Consider the following 26,231-nt stretch of genomic DNA (forward strand, 5'->3'; position numbering starts at 1 on the left):
CAACACCTTCTACCCCAGCACTATGACTGACATTTCCTACAAAAGAAAATTCGCAGCCAAACAATCATCAGTATGTCACTCCTGATTCCAGGGGAGTTCACCAAAAAACTATTTCTGTTATCTGAATTTGTCGACAGCAAGCCATGGAGTTTAGAATCTAAAGCGAGATGTTAGGAAAAGCAAAATTTCTTTGCGTCCATAATTAGTTACAGGAAAACCTGAAACTCAAAACTTCTTGCCTTATTTCTGACAATCACTAACTGGGTGGTTACTGTCCTGGAAGGGGCTCTGGCCGTTACCAAGTATTGAAAGCTGCCTCTACAATAAGGGGAGCTCTTACCAATACATCTAACCTCCAGAGCAAGTAACTAACAGCCACTCGTAGGCAAGTAAGTGGGAGAGTAATATGCACCACAGTATCATTGCAGAATGAATCTCGGGGGCGGGGGGGATGGAAATCAAACCATTACTGACCCACCATTTTGGTAGTTCTTTGGATACATTTAGAACAAACAAGCAGCCCCATATACAGACTTGTAAGTTCAGTACGACGTTCTTATGAGTGTCAGATACAGTATAAAGTGATTCTTCACAACAACAGACCACCCCAAGAACAGCTATAGGAGAATCCCTCCAACCCAAGAATGATCAGCATAATTCTGAAAAACTGTATTTCCCTTCTAGATCCTCTCAGATTCCAGAAACTCACTGGTTCGGGATTGTGAATTTTCATCAGCTCCAATGACCTGCAAAACCCCTCCAAACTATCTCCCTGTAAAATAAAAGTGATCCCAGGAAAACTGACCAGCAACTAGCTTGAGGTAAAACACACTGAAAAAAAAAAAATCAGCCCACAGGATTCCTAGTGCTTTGCTACTCTCTTAGAAGCTGAACTACTTGACTGAACAAAACACACCTGTAGCAATAATCTCAAAACCAAGCACTATTTCTGCAGTTCCATGCAGTTATTGGTGTTATACCTTCCTCTTCCACATGCGCTGCTTTTCACAGGAACATTACCAGGTAAGTTATTGTTATTTTGGAGACCTACAATAAATGAAAATAGCCCGTTAGTTCAAGCAGTGTAGTCCCACCCCCCCAAAATATACATACTTCCATTTTAACACTAGTGTCATTTAGGGCCACTCACTCTCTGAAGAATTAGGATGATTACCCACACTTCACACCTACTCAGTTCTTTTCCTTCTGGGGAACACTCAAGGCTCCGATTTGTAACAGCTTTCTGCTCAAGACCTGTCACCTCTGAAACACCACAGATTCGGTATCGAGTAAATGCTAAAGCATTGTGAAATTATAAATCTGCTCCATTTTCTTTGTTTTAAGCTATAAAATAATAAAAAGCTCAAACCTGAAGAAATGCCTCAAAAGGGAGTGAGGCAGGGTTGCACCATCTTTACTGTACTCTCAGGCAGGGCAACTTACAGCTCCTTGCTCCCCAGGGGAATTAAAGGAAGCCTTTACTGCTGTGTTTTGTTACCCATTAAGAAACCTTATGGAGAAAAGTCACTTAACCAATTCAAGTGTTTTGCTTTGATTCGACCAATCATCAGATGTCATTAGCTTGAGGAGTTCCAGCATACCGTACTGCTACGCAGCAAGAGAATCTTTCCTCAAAGGATGGCACCAGAGACAGCAGAACACCACCACAATAAGCAACACAAGTCAATCTTTATTGAAAACTGAAGTATTAATACATAACAATTCTTGTTACAATAAACGTGCTTTTAAGAATTTAAATCTGAGCTCATCTACTCATTGAATTGCATAAAAAATAAAAAAGTATGAATTTTCACAATTGAACTGGCTCAGAATGGAATCTCCACTCTTTGTGTTGATGCGATAGTTCAATGCAGAAGTAAGTGATACCTTAAAACTTATTCTGGAAGACAACATTGACTAAACTTAAAAAAAGTACCAATACAACTGTTCGTAAGACAGTTTTAAAAAAAGTCATAAAAAGGAAACCTGTGTCTATTTTATAACAAACATGGAGAACTATTACTGGGGCCTCTTGTACTTCCATTGCATGCACTCACTTTTTCAAATCTTAGACATGAGGGCAGCCAATAATAGCATTACAATAAAAAAACCCACTAACAAATCCATTCTACTTAAAACAAGTCTGTACAGCAGCCAGCTAAAAAAAGCTTTCCCAGTTTGCCTGCTAAGTGCCCAAAAGTCACAACAGTTTAGAAAAGTCATGTTCGCTTTCTTGATGTTGAAACTTCAGGGCCCATAAATTGTTTAGATTTTTTTTTTTAAATCACAAATGGACCCTTACTACCTGTGGAATTCCGATGTTTCAGTGTTATGTTCAACCCACACAAGAAAAGGTTTCCTTGTCCCCCAGATAAGCACTGTTCCTCTTCCCTCTCTTCCGTCTACAAAACACACCTCATTTTCTCTCAACACCCTTCAAACAGAGGCGTACACAGCCTGCTGAGAGAGTCCTCACTACTTCAGAGATCTCAGAATGAACCTGATTCTTGGCAAGGCTTGAAGCACAAAACCGCTCCAGTTGTTCCTGTTAATCAGCATTCTACCTCGTCAAATCTGAGGGTCTCTGCAGGAAGCTTAGAGTTGGTAAAATGCAGGATTAGAAAGCTGACACTTATTAATGAGAACAACCTGAATGAGCGTAAATCTTTGTCTTTTGAACAGGTGTTCACAAACACTTCGACATGAGGATTAATGGATTGCTTTTGACCCTCTGCACATGCTAAGGTCGGCCAGTGACACCTGCTGGAGAAGGCTGGATGTGGATCGTGCCTACTTCCTACCACCTACTGCACAAATCGCATCCTGGCCAACCGCAAGTCACCATTCAACAACCACCACAGCATCTGTCCCCCTTCCCACGAGTTCCAGCTGAAGCATCACTATTGTTCATGTTCCTAAGATGGGAGGTTTCACACGCATGGTATTCACTACTCTGGTATGAGTTTAAGTCTAGAGTTAAATGGTGGTATCGGATTGCTGTGCTTACCTATTCAAGCAAAAGTATGTTCTAAACCCAAGTGAATGGTGTATAATACTGTTCTGAAGCACTGGGGAGTGATTCCAAGTCAATTCTGACCACCTCTTGCTCAGATACTTTAAGAGGCCTTACTACCCAAGAGCAGTGAAGCCAGATTGCTCCACGAAGAGTAGTCAATGTTGAGTACCCTGGTATACAACTCTGTACCATGAACTATTCTCAGACAACACTAAGACATGGTGGTACTTACGGGTGGTGGTTTTGTTTTTTATTTCAGTGGATGAAGCAATACAAGGAAGGACTTCAATTAATATATAGCATTTCTTCATCTACCACTGCATCTAAGCACTTAACTTGCATAGTACACTCAAAAAGAAGCTTGCTTGAACAGCATTCCTGCCCCTCTCCTAGAAAATTCAAACAGGAGATCGATTACAAGCATAATCAAGATCTAGTAGTAGGTTCTCTGCCTTCCTTCCTAGTGTTTCATTAATGACCACCACGCCATTGACTAGGGCTACACTGTTTTGGTGCCAATTATTAGCCATTTTTCTTTTGCTGCTGCTACATTTAAAAGACATTTTCATCAGTTGTTACTGACATAGGGAATACCTCAGTTTTTAAAAAATATTTTATCTAAACTCAACACCTGAAATTTGAATTTAAAAAAAAATCTTTCTTGGACTTCTCTCTGTTATTGCTGCAAGTGTTATTTTCAGTTCCAGGTTTAAAGTAGTACTTTTTTTTTTTAACCATATAAAGCTGCCATAAAAGTTTTTTGTTTGGTTTTTTTTTTGTGGTTTTTTTTCTTTTTTTTTTTTTTAAAGAGAAGCTTGATCTGAAATGTCTCTACTGCACCAGCTCTTTTCATTTGCTGAGGAGCTCTAGTGCAAACACATACTGCGTATTTATTTATAAAGGAATTCTAAATAGGGAATGTTATATAAAAAGCAGGAGAGAATGTTTCATAAGACCCTCACTGTGTAAACGCCTATTTAATGATGTATAGTTTCCCCCGCCGCAGTTTTATATCCATGCTTTCTACTATTTGCAACAAAATACCATTAAGATAGTTATATATACACATATTCCCCCCCGTCCCCTGCACTGTGCTTTTGGTTACTTTCTGTATCAACTACTGGAGACATGCTCCACCCTCCCAGCAGATTATAATCAGATCAAAACTGGAAGGCGTAAGTACCTTTTAAAAAAAGGTACAGTTTCCCCCTCGTGGATGAACCCCATAATGCAACTTTGAAAAAAAGTGCTCAAGTAAGTGAGACTGCCTAAATGTTATGGAGTATCATACAGAGACCAATTCCAAGATGACATTTAGGATCTGAAGTTAGAGCAAATATACAGGAAGTTATATTTGTTCCTTAACTATTTATGTATTGCAGCATTCATGAAAGTTCTCTCCTATGATTTTTCAAAGCTTTAGTTTATTGGGTGATGAGACAGGAGACAGCAAAGCTTTGAGCTTGTTCTTTATAGCTTCTCCCCAATATAGCACTGTTTTATACCTCAGCTCTTTTGTTAAAATCATTGTAAGACAACAAAATGTCACTCTCTACTAGCTAAAACGGACAAATGGCCTGTATTAATGTTCGCTGTACTCTCTGGCACACCTGACTAATCAAAGCTGCAAATCTACTACACAAATGGAATTGTTAAACAGACCTAAACGAAGCAGTACAGATTCAGATAGTTTGCCTGGGGTAATTTTCTGCTCCATACAGAAACACTTGGAAACATATGGAAATCCCTAGGCTGCAGTAAGTGCTCATGAGTAAGGTTTAAAGTACTTATTTCAACAACACAGTTATGTTCAAGAAATAAGGGGGCCGTCCACTGACAGTGATTCATGCAAAACAAACCTGAACTTTATTAAACAACAACAAAAAAAAGGAAGTAAAAAACACGGACGGTGCTTACTGTGAAAGATACGAGTTACTGAAGGCTCTAACCACCAACAGGTTATGAAGGTATGTAAGCCTCCCACCAGGGCAGAGTACTGGGCTGGCAGCATTAAATCAGCACTGATGCTACGCTGAAGCAGCTGCCAAATCTGTACAGGAGCAGAACACCCCAAAACAAAGCGTAACTAGATATACAACTTAAAAAGATTTACCTCTGAATGGAAATTAACCTACAAGAACAATACAGCCTGATATACCTCTGTGTAAACGCTTAAAAGGGAACAACATTTTATAACGATTTACTGCATAATTTATTGCAGGCAGAATGTATCAAAAAAAAAAGAAAACCGCATCCTTCTGGAATTGTAAGTCAAGCAGGTGTAAGAAAAAACTTAATTTTATATGCAATATTCAAATTTAAAAATTTAAAATCTCCCCCGTAACAATTTTGGTATACAAATGGGTTCTAAGGCTAGCCCTTTATCCCCACAGCATTTGCTTTGAGGTACTTTTTAAAACTTGAAGTTGTAAGAAAGAATATCAGAAATGACTCATTGCAATGAAATGCTCATCTGCAGTCAGTCTTATTCTACGTGATTCTAAGTGCAATTTAGGAATTAAAAAAAGAAAATTCCAAGAAAACACATCAAAAAAACAACAAATAGGTCCTACTTCAATTACAAATATTTTCAGGAAAAGAAGAAAGAACAGCTATTTGAAAACTTTATATTCTGGCAGCCCTACTACAGCATATCCATAGCCTATACTGCAAGTAGCTAATAAGGAAATTGTGTTAAAATGATTTGTTCCCCTTTAACATACTCATCAGGCACACAAGCTTTCCTCAGAATAACATGCAGCTGAACTCCTCCTGTTTGTTGTAGAAAGCCCTAGCATTTCTTAAGTTTCAGGAAAGCAAGCTGGATCAACTGCACATACATTTTCAACTGACTACAACATTCTTTAGGAAAAACAGCATGGATTTCCTGAACTGAGAACTAAAAGAAAGTGTTTTTCTATCAGTCTGTGTGGCAGTCTCACTTCGACACATCTTGCATCATATGAAAGATAGTACTGGATATATATCTCCCCAGGACACGCAATTCATTATTCAGGTGATGTCACCTCCTACTATTCCTAAGAGCCAGTTTTCCCTCAAGGAAGTTTGCTTTATTTACTGGCACACGCAGCATTACCTTTGTCATTTCATTCTGATCCTTAAGAACATCTGTGTAACACTGAATCCGTATAATGAAAATGAAAAGGTATGAAGTAAACTAATTGTGTGCGGGATTTCTACAGCTTGTCTGACTCATTTTCCAGTCACTCCAATTTAGTAGTTGAACTTGAAAAGAATACATCACTTAAAGAAAAATATGCCCCTTTTAAACTGGCAACTCATCAACCTGAAGAAGGCTGAAGCACTTATCTAATGTATATTATGGTATTCTATAAAGAAACTCACTTTTGTGATTCTACCTTTTAAGACCCTGCATACATTACAACACTGCATTAGTGATACAAGTTGTAAAATACTTTCCGGTTCCTTTGGATTTGCATATGATGGTTTTTGCATCAGTCACTGCAGGTAGATTGAGCAAGCTTTGTTTTTGTGTTTTAACATGCATTCAACTAGATATGGATCAGAATAAATTTATACTCCCTTTTTATCATTATAATTAGCTAAAAAATTGCAAGACAGTCCACAAAACAGGATTTGCTTTAAGACTAACTGCTGGAGTTCCAAGATGTAAGATATGCAGCACTGGAAAATCTTCAGTGATCAGGAATTAGTAGTGTTTAGCCAAGTGTTGAAAGCATTCAGAGAAAAGTCCTGGTCGGAGGCATGAGGGCTTCAGCACCAACTTTTAAACCTCAATTTCTTGATTGCATATCTCCCATCTTCAAACCTACATTAGGGGTGGGGGTGGGGGTGGGGGGTGGGGAAGTAGGAAATATTCTCAGTTATGTGAGATACTACAGAACATTCTAACACCATATTGATATGTGCACACAACAGGCGTTAAGTATTATATAATGCTAATGCTAGCACTTATCCAGTCAACTGAAACCTACAGGCTTCTAGGTTAAGAATTCGCTGCATCAATTTTTTTCCTGTCATGTCCCTCCCAGCTTTGTCATGATTAGTAACTTTGTCTTAAGTAGAAGGTGCAACATTAAAAAGGTATTTTATGCTAAATTTAATTATCAGCAGTTGTGACTTTGGTCACAGCAAAACTCACTTTTTATTTCATCCAAGAATGTCATACTACATGAGTATATTATATGTGAAACATTTCAGATCTGCAGACTGATATGTAGCATCACAGCAAAATGAGAAATGGCTGCTGCGTGGCTAACTCAAGGTGAATACAGCCACGTGTAATAACAGAACTCTGGGCCCCTAACTGCTGAAAGAGAAATCCAAAGAAAGTTAAAACAACGTTAATTTTGTCATAAAGTAAATGAACTAAAAGTGAAAATTTCTAGTTCAGTTGATCTGACAAGTCTTTGTTTCAAATGAAGCTCTTCTCAACACATGCTAAAAAACAACCGAAGTGAGAATCCCAAAAACATTAGGCTTTGTGTCAGTTTGATGCATGTTACGCCCCCAAAATTCATCCCACCTTATAGCAGATTTCAAAATTAAATTCGCTTTCTCAAAACCCATAATCTAAATTTTGGTCCACACTAGAAACGATCTTTCCACGCTGACTATAAGTAGCATGAACTGCGACCTACCTGAAACAGAGCGAATGTATGAAATTGAGTCAAGGTTACGTATTTGTTTCGGCAGCTTATGAGAAATATTCAACCTCAGAACAAGGCAAAACACCTGCCTTGCCTACATATTTAGCCAATCAAAAATAAAACTACAAAGTTACACACATTACTTCATTCATGAATCACAGTACTGCTGAATTCAACAATTACCAATTAATCCAAAATACTGAATACATTTAGTCCCAGATGTATTTTAGTAAGGCAAACTTGAGGCTCATTCTTTCATATTCAACAATCATGAACATGAAAATGTTTCATAATTTCTGAAGATACAGACCACTAAAGTAGTCCCACAAGGCTTCTGTCCTCTGCAGGGAACAGCTACTACCATAAGCAATAATTTTTGTGTATCCTTACTCAGAGTAGTGTAGAAGTACCCCAGACTGCTTACCTCCTGAAAAATCTCTCCATAAGAACCTGCAATGCTGTCATTTGTAAGAAAGATTAATTGCTTTCAATCTAAATCGGTAACTTACACTGACTGCCAGGATGATCACCACTGTGGGGGCACATAACTATAGGTTGGTGTTCCTGGAGCCCGATATGTGGGCATAGTAACTGGATGAGGGGCTACTGGAGTCGGGGAATGAGTTGTCAACAAAGTACCTAGGATGAAGAGAACATTTTTTTCAGTGCAGGCAAATTCTAGTACAGGGGTGGGGGTGGGGAGAAAAAGAGGAAAAAAAAGTTAATTTTAAAAACAGTTACAGCTTGCTCATCTTCCAATTTAAAATTACCAGTATAATTTTGCACTCCAGCCCCAATCTTCCTTCAAACATTCATGCAAGAGGATCATTTTGATGTTTAGTCCAATGTACACAAAGATAGTCATTACTCAAAAATAGCTCTATCAGAAACCCTGCAACATAAGCATTATTCACAGCAAAACTTTTTCCCACAGCATGTTTCACATGCCATTTCACGAGAGATAACTTGACTGGTAAATCAGAATAAATTAGTTCTTGTTTGCTAATTGCAGATAGGTTTTTACAGACTAAGGGGCTTCACAAACAAATAGGCTGAGATAGCAGGATCTTAATGGTCTTACTTTACAGCACCTTGTAGAAAGAGTAACAAACACCCAGAATAAGCTTGCCCACATATGAAACACCAATGTTAGCTCAGTCTGTGACACGTAACTTCTCTAGTTTTGAGGTTCCTCAAGTTAAATGATAAAGTTGACAAGATAAAAGCCAGAATCTGAAAACAATTTTTAAAGCTCTTTTAAAAATCTAAATTAAAAATAATTAAAATCTAAATCTAATTAAAAAAAAATTAGATTACTGAACTGAGCATCCTTTGAGTGAATGCGGACATTTATTTGTGAGTTAACACCCACTGAGTAACAAAGTGTGACACCCCCTCAGTAAACACTCAGATGAGTCTAGATATTGGTTAAACATTGTCTTCAAAACACTACCACTAAAAGAGCGTGGCATTAGGAAGAAGACATCCTCAACCATTGCCTTTGACACAGAAGACCTGCAGGTAGTGCAAACGCCTGCTATATCTCACCTGTTATATCTCAACATACAAAGAAGGTGAGCGATAGGAGGGGTGGGCTGAGGATACTGTATTTTCCTCAGCCTTAAGAGGTTGCTGTTTTCAGCTAGGCATAGAGAAAGTTTTAAGAGGAAGTCAGACTCTTGACGCTGATGAGAAGCTACGGATGCAGGAGTAAGTGAAATTCCATATAGATATAAAGAAGAACTATTTTACTATAATACTAATATCTGAAAAGAGGATGTGATATTGCCATCCCCAGAGATGACCAAAGTATCACTGAGCAAGCACGCAACCTGATCTAGCTGGACCCACTTTGAAGCCACTGGACTAGATGACCGAAGTCCCTTCTAATCTCAACAATTTTATGATTCTGCCAAGTTCACCTCTGGCATCACGTTTTTGTAATGCAGCTGTGTTCTGTATCAACCTGAAAGAGGAGCTTCAGCAAGAGAATGTAAGGGTTACAGGTTCACATACCTGCTGACATTGCCATAGTAGTCCCAGCCACCATCCCCATGGTCACACCATTTCCTCTTGGTGGCGGAATTGGAGCAGGATACATAGTTGCTGGCATGCCGTTAGGCTGCACAACTGTGGTGTGGTGAATTACGTGGGGTGGTGCTGCATATAAAGGCTGTGTGTAATAAGTGCCTTGCTGTTAGAGGAGAAAAAGTAAATTAAGTAATTACGGTATATCTGGTGGGGAAGATAAATTATGTCTTCTTTCATGAATGCATCATAAAATAAAAGCATTGTTCTAATAATGCAGTGTATTTACAGAGCAGAAGACAAAACATTTATTTCAACTATTCCAACTACATTTCACTGGCAAACTTTTTAACATTTAGCCCCTTTTTAGGGCATTTAGGATAACATTCAAAAGCAGGGACCTTTGCAGAACTCCAGTGCTGACTGCACCTTCAACAATAAGGGCTAATTTGTTATTCATTCCCTTCATATCTTTTCATATATTAATCCACGACATAACTTCTCTCGTTCTTTCACAGCTTTTTATTCAGCTGGTTTTAGTTAAAGAACCAAAGGTTTTTGACAAATCCAAACAGACTAAGCAGATTGGATAAACCTTATTACGTGCTTATTGATTCTCTTTAACTACCGAGGACATGCCAGGCAAGCTTCCTCTATGCAAAAAAGAGGGCCAACTTTTCCCCACGGTATCATGTTTACTGAAGTGTCTTAATTCTATCCTAATAGTTTTCAACAGTTTGCCTTGTATGAGACTTGGTAACTCCCTGAATCACAACAGAGGCTTCCTTAAAAAAAATTAATGCAAGTTCATGGCCATTTTTGACACAATGAAGTTGGGATGTGATAGTTCCAGCATCCAGCACACACTTTTAAAGTTACTTAATCTAGTGTCTCTTCAAAAGACTTAACACACCGTCAGTAAGTACAGAGTAACTGCCACGTGAGAGAAAATGTAGAAGTGCAAACACACTCTGTAAATCCCTGTACTCTTACTGCAGGCAGCTAACAATTTTCTCCATCCATGACAAAATAAATGTGATGTAAAGTTAAGAGTTCAAGCAGATATTACAAGGTAAACAAAAAGTATCCAAATAAACATTTTGTTCATTCACCTGTGCATATGGATTCTGCTGTGGATAGGCACTTCGAACTGGGTACACAGCAGTCTGATAGGGGTTCGGCGAGGAAGAATATGGTGGCACTGCACCACTAGTGGGTGAACAAGATACTTTATATGGGGTGCCTGGCGTATAACCTGAAAAAAAAGATAACTCTGCATTAAAAACATGAAAAGCAAGCATCAGCACGCTGCTTTCTAAAGTCAGAGGTAGCAATTTGCTTTATTTCCAAATTCCTTAATCTTCATGTGAGTACTTAGCAGCTAGTCTCAATATCCAAGCACAAGTTCTAGCATTTACATAATACTGGTAACAGTCTTAAAATAATATTTGACTGTGTTGCCGAAGTATGAAAAGTTAACTGTATTTTTGCAAAATTTGCTTTTTGAATCTATGGATATGGGATAAAAAAAGTGGATTTGGATTGTCACAGTAATATCATTAAATATTTGGGTTTGGCATATTAGGCAGCATTCCTACATAGGAGGATTTGGTACCTCAGCCAATGCTCCCCAAACTGTACTGGCAAACCATAACAACGGTTAACTAACCAGCAGTTACCTTCTGAGAAGAGTAACTTAATTTCCAAAGTCAAAATCATGTAAGGAGCTCTAGATGGATTTTTAGAGAACAGAAACAGAATCTGCAACCTCCACTTCAACTTACATTTATTCTTATTTGTTTTCTGGCATTTTCTGAACTGGCTAAAATACATATGAAAGGCCATACCTTAAAAAACAAGCACTGTAGAGCTCATTGCAACTCCAAATTAGACTTTTAAGGTACTTTAATATCTTTAAATCTCCTTTTTGTATATTACACATGTAGACCCCCTTAATCATCAAGTAAAAATTATTTTTACAAAATACAATAAGACTTCAGATGCCATCAGAAAGAATTTTGCATTCCTATTACAAGGTCCCCAAAATCAGCCTGCCTTGTAAGTGGTGGGAACTGTTCAATTTTTACAGGGCAAAGCAGCAGCTGCTGGCTCAGACCCTGACTAAAGACAGTTGTTCTGTTTTTTCTCCAGCCCTCATCAGACAAGGCCTGAAGATAACAGAACAAGGGCCTGATGAGGCATGGAGGATATCTATGAAAAGCACCATTGCTGCTGCAAGCTACACTGCCAAGATTATACTATAGCTTAATGGCCAGAGCCCTAATACAAATACCTTAGCAGCAGCATCCACCAGTAATGACATTTAGGTTAGTAAGCAACAGGCATGACCTATTCTGGAGAAAGCATTAAAGCCCTAGCCTGTCCTAGGCTGAAAAGATCTTGGTCTCGTTCAGGTCCACCACACTAGGAAATGCAGCATCCACAGGTACAATTTCTATTTAGTTAGAACCGTACAAACTAGTACTAGGGAACCCCAAGGAAGAAAACACACTTGGTAATTACAGAAGAAAAAAAAGACTACAGAACAGAGATTAGGTTGACTTTAAAAATTGTCTAGAATGTGCTGACTTCAATACAGAGAACAGTTCTGAAGCCACTTCGCAGAGAGAACACTGGCATTTGTGTTGTGAAAAAGTCAGTCTGTGCAGACAACGTTATGACAGATGACCTTCACTCTTTTTGCAGAAGTCTGAGTTTCTTTCCAATTTCATTCCACACCTCAAACCGAAAATTGTTATGTTAACAAAGAAATAGGTTTAATATGTTTTCCTTTTTTTTAAAAAAAATAGAATTTATCATCTTTAGAGACACTAAAGAAAGCTACCACAGCACTTATAGAATTTAATTCCTCAGCATGCTCTATTCTTTATTTCTAGTGTTGGGAGCTATTTGTGTTGAAAAACTCAGCTACGAAATGCTGAACATGAAGCATCACTGCTGAACTATACCTATGTCCTCAGTCAAGCCCACTCTCATTCTAAAAACCCACTGATACAGCTGCACAGGCAATTTAGCTTTCGTTCTTGCAAAGTGGCGCACCTGTACAGAAGGTATTCTGCCTTCCCATTTAGTTTTTTTCTCCCTTACGGGAACAAAAACCACATGGTTATTCAAAACCACAGAAATTTAGGGAAGGTACCTGTAAAAAGGTACCCTTACTGAACAGCAGTGGCACAGCACATTCAAATACTGCTGGGTGATGTGAATTTACAAAAGCTTTGATTCTACAAGCAGTTACATCAGAAAAAATAAAAAAAAAAAAACATCCCAGCTGTCAGGACAAAGTACTTCAAGTTGTTATCTGCCTGAATTAGAAGATCTGGACAGCTTGAACTTCAGTTTATAGCTTAAAGAGTAGCTAAAAATTAAAGCTATTCTTAGCTCTGAATTAAAAGCTTATTTGCTATTCAACAGCAATAAAGATTCTGATAGTACTAGCTTTAAATAAAAATTAAGGACATTCAAAGATGGTATATGACTTCCACAGTCTTTATTCCTTTTTCACATAAAGTGAAAAATTTCTTAGTCTAACTTTGTTGTATAGCATGAGATATATTCCAAGATCAATCAATGCAAACTAATCTTACAAAACGATTAAGTCTAACAAATCAAGAATCTTCTACAGAAACCGTAACCTTCTATTACAACATAACTGACATAATTAACAACTGGATATAAACATCAGTCTCGTGATTTGGTAATTGATTACAGGCAACTTATCTTCATCTTCCTGCAGTAGGATTTGCAAACTGCAACGAGTAATAAGACTGGAACTACTTTTCAGTTATCTGATTCTAGGATCAAAAATTACAGCTACTCCTCAGCACAGCTGCATGAATCCTGATGATATGTACAATGGAGCACAGAAGGCAGACTCATCACTAAGGTAATCTCAACCATGAAAATGAACAGCCTATTAGTAATACAAGCCAACAATAAAACCACACATACAGTTTTGGTTCCCATGCTGAGACTTATACCCCTGATGGGAACTGCTCTCCCTTGAACACCACTCTCAAAAAGGTTCTTAAGCAATCCAGTGCAAGTGCAAGCTGGTACCCCTAGATATTATACTTGCACAGAGGCAATACCCTGTCCAAAGGATAGATTTGTTTTGGTTTTTTAAGTACTGGAACTTAAAATATCCATCCGTTTCCCTACCTTCAATTCAAGACTGAAGGCAAGCCAAAATCAGTTCTGCCCTTGCTATGCCTCCAAGCAGCAAACTGAAGAGACACACAGGTTGTACCAAGTAGAACACTCCACAGTTCCAAGGAAAGCTGCACTTAACAGGTTCTGCAGGGAGACGTTTTAGATTACTTACTCTCTCTTGCCTCAGTAATTGCTGCCATACCCTTTCAAGAGTCTCCTGGTAGTTAATGAGATGCCGTACGTTACCAACATTGAACTTCAATATAGCAGGCAGGCTTCCACAATGTCAGCTTCCCAGTTTCAAGCAGCATTCTTTCCTATCCCCATAAGTTACACAAGGGCACTCGGGGACAGATTGGGTTATGTGCCCTGTGTATCTCTAGAAAACTGGCATAACACATGCAAGTGAAAGAGCTCCTGAAGATGGCCCAGATCTACATTAAAAAAGCAGCGTAAGGAATTCCTTAGTACGCAAAATAACCACAGCAAGAGTACTGTTCTATCAGATGTATGTTCCTGGTTTAAAGTGGAAATCAAATGCTACCTGCTTCTGTTTTGTTTCGAGCATTAACACATCAAAATCATCTTCTGTTAGCAAAAGCAGAACTACATAAAAACAACTTAGGTGAGTGCTTTGGTTTCGCTTGTGTCTGTTCTTCCACCTCCCTTTTCCTAGGCTCATCACATTCCCTTTCTCTCACATGACAAGCATGCATGTGTAGTTACCTAACCCTCCCCCAATACCCACTAGGAACAAAACACTTTTACTGAGCAACCAGGCTTTCTGGACACTTAGCTCATGGAAGACAATTCTAAGGGCAGAAAGAAAGCAGCAAGCTGAACTTGGAAAGAGGTGCCATTTAAGAAAAGGATGAAAAAGAATTTTTAAGATGACAGAATAAAAACCAGGAGTCTGGAAATAACTAGTAGGATGCAAAGCAAGCAGAATCAAGAAGGAAGCAGTGAAGGGAAACAGGATGTAATCCTCAAGTATTGGCCTGAAATACAGAAACAACAGCTAAAAACTCAGCTTTTCCCTTCTCTGAAGGTGAAAGCAGTAGGACTTAAGATTATACTCATTTTATCAGATGATTCCTTATGAGTCATATTCAAAGTCATGTAAAACTTATCCCACAGTGTAAGTGTTATTGTAAGCCCCTACAGCTTTTCCTTTCTCGGTTCTAGCAGTTTCCGAACTTCAGGTTACTGCTTCGACATACCTATTACACATACCTGTTTGGAAGGTAGGATTTGCTCCAGGATACATATTAGGGGAATAGGCAGGAGCAGCTGCTGCATAGCCCATTGGGAAGCCAGCTGGAAGAAAGAATGTGTCAAAGTTATTTTCAAAGACTGACTGCACAGTCTAACTAGACTTTACTCTCAAAGATTCTCGCTGTACACCTTTTAATTGAGTGAGCTAACAGATGGCCTTCAATCACACCTCCTGAACTGAAACACCAGGCTCCTCTTCTCCCAGGCCACCTGAAGCTGAACACTAGATGAAGGCAACAACTAAGGAGTCACAAGTGCCATCCTCCGTTATGTCCCTGTTTCAGCAACTCTCAAAGTTGACCAAGTAACTCAAGTTAGTTGGACAAAACAGTTTTGTGCAACTATCCAACCCTCCTTCCCCCTGAGTTTTAAGACCTGATGTGCATAAAATATTTATCTGAGGGGACTTATTCACAGAAGTAAATCCCTAGACGTCAGACTGACTCTGACTCTCCAGATCAGAGATACCACAAGGTTGCTTTGTACTCTCTATTTAGGTAGTCTAAAATGCTTGCTGCAACTGACACAGACTTGTTATTACACTCAGGTATCAAAATAAGCTCACCAGTCTCAGGCACGTACTATGAGAGTTAACAGTAACAAGTGAGGTATCAGCAAAATGGTTGGTGAACGCTTCTACACCAGAACACAAGGACCACTATGGCTGAACCAACATCGCAATATACTGGCCTCCAACATACGGCAAAAAACAGCACTAGCAAAAGTTACAGTTACTTGAAAGATACAAAGTTTGTTTAGGTTGCAGTAAGTGAAATTGCTGAATTAATCATGGGTATTAATTTTCCAGGAACTTATTTACATTATTCCAAATTGTAAAACTGAGTAATGACTTAGAAAGAAAGAGTTACTACCACATTTTGTTATCAACATACAAAGATTTCACCTTCTCCACATAAAAGGTGATTACTGTTTGCATACTCACTGTCAGGCTTCAAGCTGCTAGTTTTAAACCGCTATTCAAATTTGAAGGGTTTCTGTTTTGCTGTAAATCCCAGTGTCCTTCACAATTACTCCTAACAATAAAAATACTCCTAACAATAAAAATTCCTTAGCTCAGGACTATATGTGCTAATGTAGTTTTGTAAAGCACTCTGTAAACATATCCAGTGGCACACACTTGGCCCTACTATTAGGTGGTCAGCATGGATAAGACTAGGAAAAGCATTAGGCTGAAAAATCAAAGGTAAAAAAATAACTTATCCAATTCATAACAACTTTTCAGAGTATAAATAGCTCTTAAGATTTCAAATTCATAAGCTGCTAGTGAAAAGCTTTAGTACAGCTTTGCACATTACTCAAACTGACTACACATCAGCAACATTATTTATGCTGTACACGTTTTCAGTCCTCTCTTCCTTCTCCACAGGCTTAGCTCCACAGTAGAGCACTCCGAGCTGCTCAAGAAACAATGATTTGTGAAAAATCTGACTATGACAAGCAGCAGTTTTAACTTCTACGCAGAACTTGCATCCATGTGAGAACATCTGGATAGGTACATACCTTGCTATGGTAAACCCATCCAACAACCTCAAATAGGTGTAGTATAATATAAACATCTATTAAATATGCAACAGCTTCAGAAACACAGTGCCTTTAAATAACACATTCTACCCAGTGATATGTTCATTACTTTCTATTACCATGCAAGCCATGTAAATTCAATTATTCTGAATGGAGAATCTGTAGCTTTTAGATTAGGAGAGGCAAAAAGAAGACTTAGTCACACAACAATTCTTTTTAAAAAAATCCTAAAATGCAAGTCTACTTCTCATTTTAGAGAACGTGGTTTGTGTTCCTCCCATGATCTTTAAGCCTGAACCAGGCAGCTCACCAAACTATCTGTAACAGTGTCACTGTAGAACTTATTGACAGAGCTGAATTTAAGGGTCACAGTTTTGTAAACAGACTGACTGCCGTAAGGAAGAATTTTGAGTGGTCAACTTGTAGAATGACATTTAAGGCACTTCTATAACAATTCTACTTCAATTCCACATATTTCAGTCAGGCTAATTTACAGCCAAGTGAAGGCTGGCAAATATTATACTTACAAAAGTACAATTTTTTTGCATTTTTAATACTTGTATTTAAATATTTGTATATTTACAAACATACACAGTTACACAATTCAATAGGTAGTCTACTATGTGTAGCAGTAGAATAGAGGATTAGAAGTTGTCATGTTGTTTAAACTGCTATTTAGGAAGATATACTATTGTAGATTCTTAAGTAAATTAAGGTACCACTTAGGTTAGTCTGAAGAAGAGCTTCAATGCAATGTTTAAATGGTTATAAGTACAAATGAAATGCTAGTTAATATAAATCTGTGTTCAGAAAATAGAGCTAGAAATACAAAGTTATATTTACATAATTCATAACAATCGTTATATAAAGCAAAAGAAAGCATTGAAAAAGCAATCTATTACAACTATAGAAATAATTGTACTGTAACTGATATTAAATAGTAAACCACTGCTGCTTGCCTTATTATAAAATTACTGTAGTCCATATAACTAGGACAGTTACAGAGGATAAAACCATCCTGTGGGACTTATGGTTATACAGCATCTGCTTTACAATTTATTACTGCACCATTTCAGTTACTCAATAGACTTAAAATGATTGCAATACAGCTTGTGTTTTCCCCTTATAAATACTGTAGAAATGAAGAAAGGTACACTAGTTTGAGGAAAAAAATTTAAAGTACCTGAAAAGAAAAAAATAAAAGGTTTCTGAGACAACCAAGTCAGCAGTAAAGAAAATTAATTTATGCACCAGTATTCAGAACAAGGAACAGAGAAAAGTGGAACAGGAGAGCAGGAAGCCCAGTGCACTACCTAAGCTGAAAATCAAGTTTTAAAACTGTTAATACCAGTAGGAAAATATAGTACAGCTACAAAGAATATAAACAGTAATGGCACAGAATGATTTCTAGCTCCCAACACAGACACCAACTAAATCACAAAACAGCCTCCCTGTAAAAGCAACAAAAGTTTAATTGGTTATGACATATAAAATCTGAGCTGAAAGACCCTCCAAGGCTCCCCCAGGATGGAATAATTCCCTTTCCCCGCAGATATCAGAAAAAAGACTGCATGAAGACATACTGCTTGAAACGCCTCACAGAGGCACACTGCCCTTTTCTTCAGCCTTCCTGGAAAGCTCTGTTCAAATCCAGTTATTGCCTTAACCAGCTTCTGAGCTATGAGGGCATCAGAAATGAAACCTGCTCACACACACATTAGGAGGTGAGGGGAAAACACCGTGGTGAGAAACCTGAAGCCAAATGAGAAGCAGAAAAATCAAGAAATACATTTAAATTCTGTTTTAAAAACATTTGTTGGCCATTTTCTTGGTCCCACCTTTGATGCTATGCAGTCACAAAACAGTAACATGAACAAGAATTAGAGGATAGAAAGGTTAACAGAGACAGCCAGCTAGCAGCAGAAATAAACTGACTCCTCTTCTTGCAGGGCGTAATTATTAGAACTCCTAAAATAAGCTGCCTTGGAAGAGATACTGAAGTTAGAAATAAAACAGAACAACTAACATCACTCTTGAAATGTCACTTTTTAAATTTCAAAAACCCCACCCAAATGCCAAAACAGATTACCATACATGCAGCCATTCAGAATTACTTTTCTTCATTACAAAGATCAGTGTAACTGAAACTCATTAAAAAACAGTTACTTACCTGGATAACCAATTCCTTTGGCATTTGCATAGGGAACCCCAGAAGATCCAGGGCTATACACAGGATTCATGATTTCAGTAACTGGATCGGAGGAGGAAAAAAAAAAAGAAAAAAAGAAAAAGTATTTACTCAAATATAGGGAAAGCTTGAGATCCCAGCAACTAAAATGGAACTGGAAGTGGGGGGAAATCATACCGGAAGAAAAAGCAATAGAGGAAACAGGAGCAATTCCTCTACTCATCAACATTAGAGCTGTAGTTACAAGCAAGAGAGTCACTGCAGAACTAAGTTTCAAAGCACCACAATCCTCAATCGGCCAGAGAATGTCTCAGGAATGAAACATCCCCTGTTACAGAGCACGCTTTCAAAATATTTCCACCCCTAAGAGCTCCCCAATGGTTCGCAAACCTGTACCCCAGTGCAGTTCACAGGTGTTGGACATCTCCCGCCATGCCATCTATCACCTATCAATCACTGCTCTATCTACCATCTATCAATCTTGGTTTCTTACCATTTCTTCTTGAAGCATCTAGGCAAGGGATGCAAATACTTACTGTCTAGTATTACTGGCATTTCAAGCCTAGGATTCCAGTCCTTTACCAGCACTAAGTTCATCCACCATCAACAGCCCAAGTATTACAGAAATAAGTGGCAAAAGACTTTCTATATTAGACAGCTAGCTCAGATTTATTTATTTGTTTACTTACTGCTAAGATCTTTAGAGCCTAGGACAAGCTGCCAGTTGGGTCCAGTCATTTCTAAACTGTGTATTCACACCACAAGAATGCACCTACAGCTAGCATCACTGGCAAGAATAAAACCAAATACCCAGTTTTAAAAAGGGTCTTGTACATAAACACCAGGGAAAATAAAATGGCATCGACGATGCTTCTCAAATTGTTTTAGTACACCTATGTACTTCTAGGAATATAAATCACTGCAGCACAGCTCATCAGCAAGCCCACCATGTGCCTCTTACAAGAGTATTGTTTGCAACTACTTTTCTAATATTTTATAAATAAATTCCTGTATTTTAACCCCCATATCTTCAATCACCTGATTTTCCACATATATTTACAGATTTACCGCTTCTCTTCCTGCAAGCGCCCGCTTTTCACTACAAATAGCCTCCGATGGCAAGACAGGAGGGCACACTATAAAACCAGACTTTCTTATTAACTGTTAATATCTGATAATATCTGATACTTAAGTCTGATACATATTTCAGGCCAATATCTGATACTTAAGTCACCTCCTCTTCTGCATCTTGAGATGCTGTCTTACTTAAACTGCTTAATGCACTGTTTATTTAACAGAAGTTTGTAAATAAAGTTTATGAAGCAAGAAAGGGTCATAATTACGCATGCACTATTTTGGTTACAGAATACATTATGGCAAGAATCTAAGTTTATCAGTAAACCTGATAAACCTCATAGGTTTATCAAATGATAAACCTATGTTAAGTGACTGTATAAAGCATAATCAGTCTGCTTTTTAAAGTAACACTAAAAACAGATTTGCGCCAAGAGGTTTTGCAGCACCTAGTACGCAACAGAAGTAAAAGAAACACTTGTACAAAATTAGGAATCAGAAATGAAATGCTGTCAGAAAGTTTATCATCGGGTTTCACAAAACGCTCAAGCTTGTTGTAAGAGAATTACAAGGTTCACCAGTTTCTTGCACTTTCACACACACTTACCCATAATACTAACTTAAACAGAATTGTATTTATTTTTTCCAGCTTCATACTTGATTACATATCAAGACAACAGAATCCATTAAGGAGTTAAAAACCAAACAACCTGCCATTTACATTGCTTAGCATGAACAAAGTTCCCGAGAGCAGCATGTTTCAATCACAGCAAACTAGTCGCCTTCAAGTATGAAGCATTATTTTCCACTGAAGCCCTGTGGAGTTTTAATAGCATTAACTCTGCTCACCGCTACCAACAGGCGTATTTTGCTGGACTAATATTTCACTGAAGCAAGACTGTTTCCCCCCCCCCAATGCTTTCTTCTGCATATCCTTCTTTCTAAATAAGGACTCTTCATTTACTTGAAAACTTTTAGTCTGTTGCCTTAGCATATCCTTCTCATATGCATCCCTGCTCCTCTTTCAGTATTGTTTTTGTCACGTTTTGTCTCTAATCTTACAAAACCCATAAGAGGCTGAAGCTTTACTTCAGCCTCAGCATTTCTGAGTTGTGGGGTAAAAGTCTAAGGGCAGGCGGATATACCCTTCCACTCAAAGATAAACAGGGCTCTCCCACACCCCATATCCCTACAAATATGCTGCTCCTCCTTGTAGTCTCTACAGCAACCAGGAGGAAAGAAGACTCTGTAACCCGCTCACCATTCTGAATGGCAATGAGAAGAAGGAAAGAAAGAGGACTGGAAAACCAGCAAGAGCATACTGTGAATATCTGGATAAAATATAACACACCAGCACCCCCCCCAACTATTAGAAGTATTAGTAGTCAATGACTGCAGAAGGACACAAGGACATATATTCTGGGGGATGACTTAAACAGAAGCCATATAAAGCCAAAAAGGTACAGAAAATGTATAGAAAAGGTCAGACAACTCAGACTTGGATCTCATAGGAAGTGCAGATTAAGAGAAAGGAATTCCACTTAAACAAGGGGGGAAAAAGCCCCATGGCTCTGGGAGCCCGCAAGCTGCCTCTTACTGGAAACAATGTCAACTTCCACTTCAAATGCACATTAATTCAACTTTGGCTGAACAGGTACGCACTTTCACCACTTCTGCTTTCACACTCTAGCCTTCACCACTGAAATAAAAGTAGAGATCCACCGTCCTGCAAACAGTGCTTACAGTTTTTGTAATGCAAACAAGACTTCAGATCACTTCTAATTAAAAAAAATAATTTTCAAGTCTTCTCTGAAGGACCCAACATGTGTAAGCATAATTATATAGTATTACCCAGTGGTTGCAATCATCCCACTCTTACTGTAATTTTACTTGGAAGGGCATCTGTTATATTGAAATATGGAACCTTGCAGTCCACTTTCCTGTAATGCTTAAAGTCCACATCAAACGCTAGGGAAACTAGTATAAAGTGAACACAAAGAATTGTGGCTTTCAACCTTTTTGTTGGCATCCCCTCCAAAGCATTCTCATGTTAATGTCTATGCAAATAAGTGTCTACTGTGCATCATCTGTATATAAATTGCATGGTCAACTGTATATAAATTACAGTCAACTAATTCTTTCAGCTGAAATGAAGGTAATCACACTTATTAAAGATGCTCCAACTAAAGACTGTGCAAGCATGCTTGGGAAGCGCAAATGCTTCACTTACATTCTTGCCAAAGCCAAACAATCAAACTCGGTTTTGATCAAGACTGTTAAATCTCATCTTGAGACAGATACCAGGACAATCATCCTCCTCTTAAATCCACATTTCAGGAAGCTGAGCACAAAGGCCAACCGCTGTTAATGCTGAAGCTCCAGCACTCCAAATTGGATACGTTTTTGCACGTAGCTTTTCCTCCTACACACAGAATAAACGCATTTCTAGGAAATTCTGCCTTTAAAAATAATTTTACAGAGATACATGCAAAACAAAAAAAACACAGCTCAATGCACATACTGTAAAACAAACTGCACATTCCTCAGTAAGCAAATATATTCGTTAAAATTAATTTTCAAAGTTGAGCAGAAACGCTATCAGAACAAGATCTCCTGCATGCCACTTTGTGCTCATTCTGTCACAAGAATTGGGGAAGAATCTCTCTTAAATAAGTACCTTGTGTAAAGCACACTATTGTGGCCCACTAATGCTTTAATTCCTGGAACTGAAGCAGACTCACTCTAAGTCGTTATAGTATTTAACATCTATCCATCCTAGAATATTTTTAGAATGTTGTTTGTTATGAAACTGTACACAAAACCCAGTTTCCACTTACTTACAATTCCTTAACAAAGTTAATTACTATCTTAGTAATGTTCTATATTTTACCCATTTGATTTCCAGTCAAAGCTTAATAGAAGAAAAATGCAATTCCTAAAGTCTGGTCATTTGTAATGTAAAAAAAAGTCATTTCCACTGCTAAAAGCAAGGAGAAGACTTCTGTACACTTTGCTCTTCAAATAACTGACAATGACTAAAGTCTCAGTTGCATTATGTTCTGTTAAAACTTCAGCCACCAAAATAGACCCTTCGATGCAAATCCTAGGGCAAATAACAGGCACTTTTGTAACAATTACTTTAAAAAAAATAAAAGGGCCGGGGGACTTACGTGAGCAGGCATTCAAGACTTGGTGAAGTCTAAAACAACACTTCCCACATTGCATTGGTATTTGCAGGTAGCACATGCTTCATTTCTTCCATTCACCTAAGACCTCAAAAAAGGTCACTGAATTTTACCAGGAAGCAAGTGTTACCCCTCTTCAGAACAAGGCATGGGTTTGTGGCAGTCCATGATTGAAGCCAGCTGGAACCAATGCTTACGCAGAACTGCCATGCTTCTGGCAAGCAATCCCACCCCCGGCACTGCCAGTCTAACCCCTCAGTAAGATACCTCAGCTAAGTCAGCTGGCAGCATCCTGCATTTTGCTGGAGGTTTTTGGGCAGAGGGTTGCTGTGCTTTCTTCCTACCAGCTTGAGAGAGCTGAGACACATCACCAAAGGCTAAGTAAGACAGCACCAGTTCCAACGCAAGGAACGAAGCAGGACTTTATATGAAGTTGAAGCTGTACAACCTCAGCCTGGAAAAGAACAATAAACAGCTTTGCCCAAAATTCACTCATAAAGTTGAGCACAAAGCTGGAAACATCATTCACATGCAAGCCTTCCTCCCCTGCTCGAGTTACAAAATGTTCTTGTCATAAAAAGAGAAAGAAAGAAACACCTGCAGTCAGCCCTCTATGATTTCTGTACATGCAATTTTTTTAAGACTAGAAAGGCATAGAGCAGATTATACTTTTTAATCATTTCTAATGAATATAATTCTCACCTGTAAGTGTATTCTGCTAATACTTTGTTATGCATTTTTTTTACTGAGTAACAGATCTGAAATACACATACGTTAACAACACTACTTGTAGCCAGTATTGGTAAGGACAGAGACAATACGATTACATACTAAAGACTCGACAGAATTAGTTCTACGTGCCATTCACAAAGAGAAAACCTATACCAAAACTTTAATACTAAGATTGTGCTAGTGAACCAACTGCATTTGTACACTAGTGGCATTGTTCTATTCTTAAAAAAACCCAAACATTACCAAACCCTTTTTTCTTAAAAAAACACATTACCTATAGAAAGATTAAACAGCCCAGCATTTCTCAAAGCCCACAATTTCTGTTGTAACTGCACAAGGGGATAAAAGCTGTCAACTCCAATCCTTGCATCTCCTGCATAACTTCAAGATCAGGTATGTTCTTATTTCAAAGAAGTGGAGTAGTACAGCAAAATCGTCAGTTCCTCAGGGAAGATTCTTAAAAGCCTGGCTATTGCCAAATTTAGGGGAAGTTAATCGACTATGAGAAACAGGAAAAAAAAAAAAAAACAAATTGGAAGAATAAAACTTCACTGCATGAAGTTTCTAATCACAATTTTTTGGTTAAGTCCTGAAGCTCTGTTCCCTGGTAAATTTTTATAGTAAAAAACATTTTTTCATGCAGCTTATTTTCAGTTTATTCCACATTCCTTTGTGAAATAAGATGAAACTGTCACAAGTTCCAAACTGGGACAGAATCTCCAAAAGCCTCTTAATTCCTCCTGCTTTTTAACCTGAGAGTTAAAGCGCGTAATTACTACCGCAGAAAGTACAGGTTGGGAAGCATGCCTTATATGAGCAGGGAAGTTTTATGACACTAACAATTATACAACTTATAGTAAAATCGTATTAGAGCAGACAGAAAGTCTGGTCAAAGCAGGTATCACGTACACTGCTACTGAACATTTAAGAACAAAATTAAATCCAGCTCTTCTCACACCGAGCGCTGTACAGCACCCCTTACTCAACACCTAACTCTTTACGTTTCCCGAAGCACAGATTTCATCATTTGGCCAGTGTTTATGGACTGGTTCCCAACGTTCCAGAAAAGCGCTGAAAACACCGTCTGCACCAGCCCTTTTTTCTTTTTGTCTCACAACTGTTCCTAGAAGCTACCGACGGCTAGCATTTTATTCCTTCCTCCGGCTCGCAGATATTAAGGTAACAGGGCAGACAGAACACGCAAGCCACACACAGCCTTTCGCACGCAGCTTGCTGATACAATTTATTTGAAAATCCATCCGACTGATCCCCTCGTGACGCTATACTGCATTTTTATGAAGTTACCGACTGGACAATCTCCACCGACGCCAGTAAAACAGCAATAAAGCCACCCCGCGCGTTCGAGAGAGCCCACAAAGGCAACCCGACCGCAGGAAGCACAAGGGGACGAGACCCAGGGCGGCCCGGGCGCTGGCGGCACCGCTGCGGGGAGGCGGCTGGTACCGGCTCCTTCCTCCACCGGCCCAACCGAGCCGCCGCCGCAGCACCTGCTACCGAGAGCCCTGCGGGCCCCCGGCTGGCGCTCAAGGTTACCGACAGCCCCGCCTGGCGCAGAGCGGGCCGCGGCACCACCCCCCCCCGGCACCACCCGCGCTGTGGCACAGCCCGCCCCGGCACCCGGGATGGCGCCGCCGCCGCCGCAGGATGGCTGGCCCGGATGGCTGAGAGGGGAGCGGGGCGGCTCGGCCGGGAGGCCGGCGGCGCAGGCCGCGGGGGGCGGCCGCCGGACCCGGGCCGCCTCACGCACCGGGCCCGCGGCGGGGAGACGGGTGCGGCTCCGGGAGGCGGCGGTGACGGCGCCCGCGGCGGGCCCCGCACTCACCGGGCTACGGCGCTTCGTGGTGGCGGCCCGGTCGTCGCTGCCTGTCTCGCTGCGTGCGTGCGTGCGTGCGTGCGTGGGGCCGTACGTCCGTACGTCCGCGGGTGCGGGGGGCGGCGGGGCGGGCGGTGCCGGCGGTCCCGGCGGTCCGCGGGACAGCGCTGGGCGGGGCGGGGAAGGTTTAGTGGTCGCCGGGCGACTCCGGTTCCTCCGCGCCCGGCCGCACCCGACAACTACGCACCGACCCGGCCGCTGGCGTCACTTCCGCGGCGGGGGGTAGGGAACGGGCGGAAGCTGCGGTCACGTGCGCGGAACGCGGAACCCCCCCTCGGTATCGCCGCCCCGGTCCCCATCGCGCAGCACGTGACGCCGGCGGGACCGCCGCGCGCTCAGCCCGGCTCTGCGTCCGCCTGGGCGTCCGGAGGAGGGTGACGGGCTGGGGTGGCAGCGTCCCCGGCGCGGGGAGCGGGGCCGAGGCCGGGCAGGGCAGCCGCTGTGCAGCGAGAGGGGTCAGGCCAGAGGCGCC

The 26,231-nt window shown here is 39.9% G+C and overlaps 1 protein-coding gene across 1 annotated transcript; it reads right to left on the reverse strand.

Moving 5' to 3' along the window:
* Positions 1-1,670: 1,670 nt before the first annotated feature.
* On the reverse strand, positions 1,671-25,989 carry FAM168B (family with sequence similarity 168 member B). Its single transcript, XM_075099363.1, has 7 exons — positions 25,709-25,989; positions 18,857-18,937; positions 15,103-15,186; positions 10,809-10,951; positions 9,685-9,862; positions 8,178-8,307; positions 1,671-6,827 (listed from the first exon to the last, which is right to left on the reverse strand). The coding sequence occupies exons 2-6, from the start codon at positions 18,924-18,926 to the stop codon at positions 8,195-8,197; spliced, it is 588 nt and encodes a 195-aa protein (XP_074955464.1). The 5' UTR covers positions 18,927-18,937; positions 25,709-25,989; the 3' UTR covers positions 1,671-6,827; positions 8,178-8,194.
* Between the last annotated feature and the right edge of the window lie 242 nt (positions 25,990-26,231).

This window comes from Phalacrocorax aristotelis, chromosome 7 (genome assembly GCF_949628215.1).
Source record: "Phalacrocorax aristotelis chromosome 7, bGulAri2.1, whole genome shotgun sequence".
Lineage (NCBI taxonomy): Eukaryota > Metazoa > Chordata > Aves > Suliformes > Phalacrocoracidae > Phalacrocorax > Phalacrocorax aristotelis.

Excerpts from the sequence above, each read along its gene's own strand:
- FAM168B (XM_075099363.1), bottom strand. The coding sequence starts at position 18,926 with ATGAATCCTGTGTATAGCCCTGGATCTTCTGGGGTTCCCTATGCAAAT. Across the intron at positions 9,863-10,808 it reads AGCAGAATCCATATGCACAG|CAAGGCACTTATTACACACA; the intron begins GTGAATGAACAA and ends CTCCTCTAACAG. Across the intron at positions 8,308-9,684 it reads TACTATGGCAATGTCAGCAG|GTACTTTGTTGACAACTCAT; the intron begins GTATGTGAACCT and ends TCTTCATCCTAG.